At 48.3% G+C, this 2,778-nt stretch overlaps 1 protein-coding gene across 1 annotated transcript; it reads left to right on the top strand.

The window, feature by feature from the left end:
- Window positions 1-807: 807 nt before the first annotated feature.
- On the top strand, window positions 808-1,983 carry LOC142850969 (apoptosis-associated speck-like protein containing a CARD). The gene is made up of 3 exons (XM_075974855.1): window positions 808-1,160; window positions 1,373-1,429; window positions 1,653-1,983. Exons 1-3 carry the CDS (start codon window positions 887-889, stop codon window positions 1,904-1,906), a joined length of 585 nt encoding a protein of 194 aa, XP_075830970.1. The 5' UTR covers window positions 808-886; the 3' UTR covers window positions 1,907-1,983.
- The last annotated feature ends 795 nt before the right edge of the window (window positions 1,984-2,778 follow it).

Raw genomic sequence — 2,778 nt, 5'->3', positions numbered from 1 at the left:
TCATGAGACTGAGCAAAAGGACCATGAGTTCAAAACTAGCTTAGGTTACACACCTAGACCTTATCTAAAATAAATAGGTACATCCTTAGGTAATGTCTCTGTGGCCTGTCCTTGGCACAGTCCCCAGCATTGTAGCAACCTCCCCCAAAAGAAATCCCAAGAGCTACAAATAAGTAACTCTGTTAACTAGCAGTAGCTTGTAGTATCGTCTGGATGGGTAGATGAGGAAGGACTCTTAAGCCTGGTGGATGAAGAAAATGTTTAATAAGTATGCCTGAAACACTTCCTTTTTTCTGTGGCATTAGGGGGCTTAGTGTTCTAGCTGTTACAATTCTAATATACTATGGCATGTGAGAGGATCCTAAGATCTGGGGAAATGAGATTTTGAGTTTCTAGATTTCCAAGATTCTAAATATATATATTTATTTGTGTTCTAGCTGTTACAATTCTAATATACTATGGCATGTGAGAGGATCCTAAAATCTGGGGAAATGAGATTTTGAGTTTCTAGATTTCCAAGATTCTAAATATATATCCAGTAGTAAATTCAGAATAAACAGAAACAGGTTGCTGTTCAGCGCCAGCTGGTTTGCAAGAACTCCTGAACATCTCCCCAAAAAAAGCCAGAGAATAGCAATTTACTCCACCCTCCACCCCCATTCCCCCACCTCCAACACACCTCCCCCGTCTCCCTCTGCTGCCTAGCCAAGAGTGGAGTCTTAGCGCGGGAACCAAAACTTGCAAGCTGGGGAAAGAGAAGGAGCAGTAACTGGAAGAGGGTGGGGGAGTCTCGGCCCGCCCATCCGGATGCCTAGACTGCTGACTTCCTGGTCTCAGCGGGCCACTGCACGGGTAGCAGGCCACCACGGCTGCAAACCCGAGAGCCATGGGGCAGGCGCGGGATGCCATCCTAGACGCTCTTGAAAACTTGACAGCGGATGAGCTCAAAAAGTTCAAGATGAAGCTGCTGTCGGTGCCGCTGCGCGAGGGCTATGGACGCATCCCACGGGGGATCCTGCTGCCGATGGACGCCATAGACCTCACGGACAAGCTTGTCAGCTTCTACCTGGAGTCTTACGGCACGGAGCTCACAATGACTGTGCTTAGAGACATGGGCATGCAGGAGCTAGCTGAGAAACTGCAGACAGTCTTTGAGAAAGGTGAGTGCTGCTGCGCCTGTCTGGCTTCAACTTCCTGCACCCCGCCAGAAGGCCTGCCTCTTTGGCTCTTAGTTTTCTTCTCCTCCTACAAAAGTAAAGAAATCTTCCCTTTGGAAGATCTTACTTTTGCTTGAACTTAGCACCCTGGGTGGAGGGGGAGCCAGCTCCAGACTGTTGATAACCGAAAAGAACCACCTGACATTTCTTTACAGCCTCCGGAGCCGTGGCAGCTGCAACCAGTGCCCCTCTTCCAAAGGGAGCCCGAACAGGTGAGGCCTCCCCACACTACCACACCCTTGCACAGCCTATCTGTTGTGCCAAGGCCAGAGCCAAAACTAACCCTACCTACTACCCACGCATTCCGGGGCGGGAGAATAGTTCACCTATGTAGTCTTGGTGGGTGGCTTTCCTTGATCCCCCACCCTCACCCCTAAAACTACATATAATAAAATTTGAAGCAGTGCTCAACATTGTTCTGACCTCTGTCCCCAGCACATTTCATTGACCAGTACAGGCAAGCCCTCATTGCCAGGGTCACAGACGTTGACGGTGTCCTTGATATCCTGTATGGCAAAGTGCTGAATGAGGAACAATATCAGGCAGTTCGAGCAGAGACCACCAGTCCAAACAAGATGCGGAAGCTCTTCAGCTTCGCTCCATCCTGGGACCTGACCTGCAAGAACCTGCTCCTCAACGCCCTGAGGGAAACACAGCCCTACTTGGTGGCGGACCTGGAAAAGAGCTGAGGTATTTTCTCCAGCTACAGCCCCTACCCACCTAGTTCCTAACTTTGTATACACAATTTAAAAAAAAAAAGTTTGTACGTGTGTTTTCTCTGCTCCCTTGGATGTTCGTGCCTAGCTAAGCTACGTTTCTAAAGGTCAAATGGGCTAAAGGGCTGGTTCAGTGGCAGATCATGGACCTACCATGCACAAACCCCTGGGCTCAATCTCTAGCCCCAAAATTCCAGAGTTCTGGTTTCACTGTTCTAGTGTGTAAGACTTCTCAAATGATTCCTGATTCCCCATTTGGGAGCTCTTCCCAAGGGACTACTCATGGGAACACATTTATCCAGATCAGGTACTACTACTCTTCCAGAGGAACCAGGTTCAGTTTAGAATGTCCGCATGAAGGCTCAGTCTTTAATACCTGCTCCAGGGAATGTGATGTCCTCTTCTGGCCTTCTCAGGTACTGCATGCACATGGTGCATAGACTTGGAAAAACGCAATCATAATAATAAACTATTTTTTTCTTTTTTTTTAAGATTTATTTTGTACACAGTATTTTGCCTGCATGTATTTCTGCAGGCCAGAAGAGGGCACCAGATCTCATTACAGATGGTTGTGAGCCACCATGCAGTTGCTGGAAATTGAACTCAGGACCTCTGGAAGAGCAGCCAGTGCTCTTAACCGCTGAGCCATCTCTCCAGCCCATGATAACTATTTTTAAAGACAAGCTTGGCCATGGCTCCTGATACAACTAAAGGCCATACAGTTACCCAGGGTCTGGGCTGTCATTTGAGCCCAGAGTGGGATCTGAGGATCATGCTGCAGCTAGGGCCATAAAGACCTGAGTGGCCTGTACTGCCACAAAGCGCCATGGTGACATCTGAGACTG

Source organism: Microtus pennsylvanicus, chromosome 5 (assembly GCF_037038515.1).
Source record: "Microtus pennsylvanicus isolate mMicPen1 chromosome 5, mMicPen1.hap1, whole genome shotgun sequence".
Lineage (NCBI taxonomy): Eukaryota > Metazoa > Chordata > Mammalia > Rodentia > Cricetidae > Microtus > Microtus pennsylvanicus.
The sequence above is the reverse complement of the archived record's forward strand: the minus strand, read 5'-3'. Positions and strand labels throughout refer to the sequence as shown.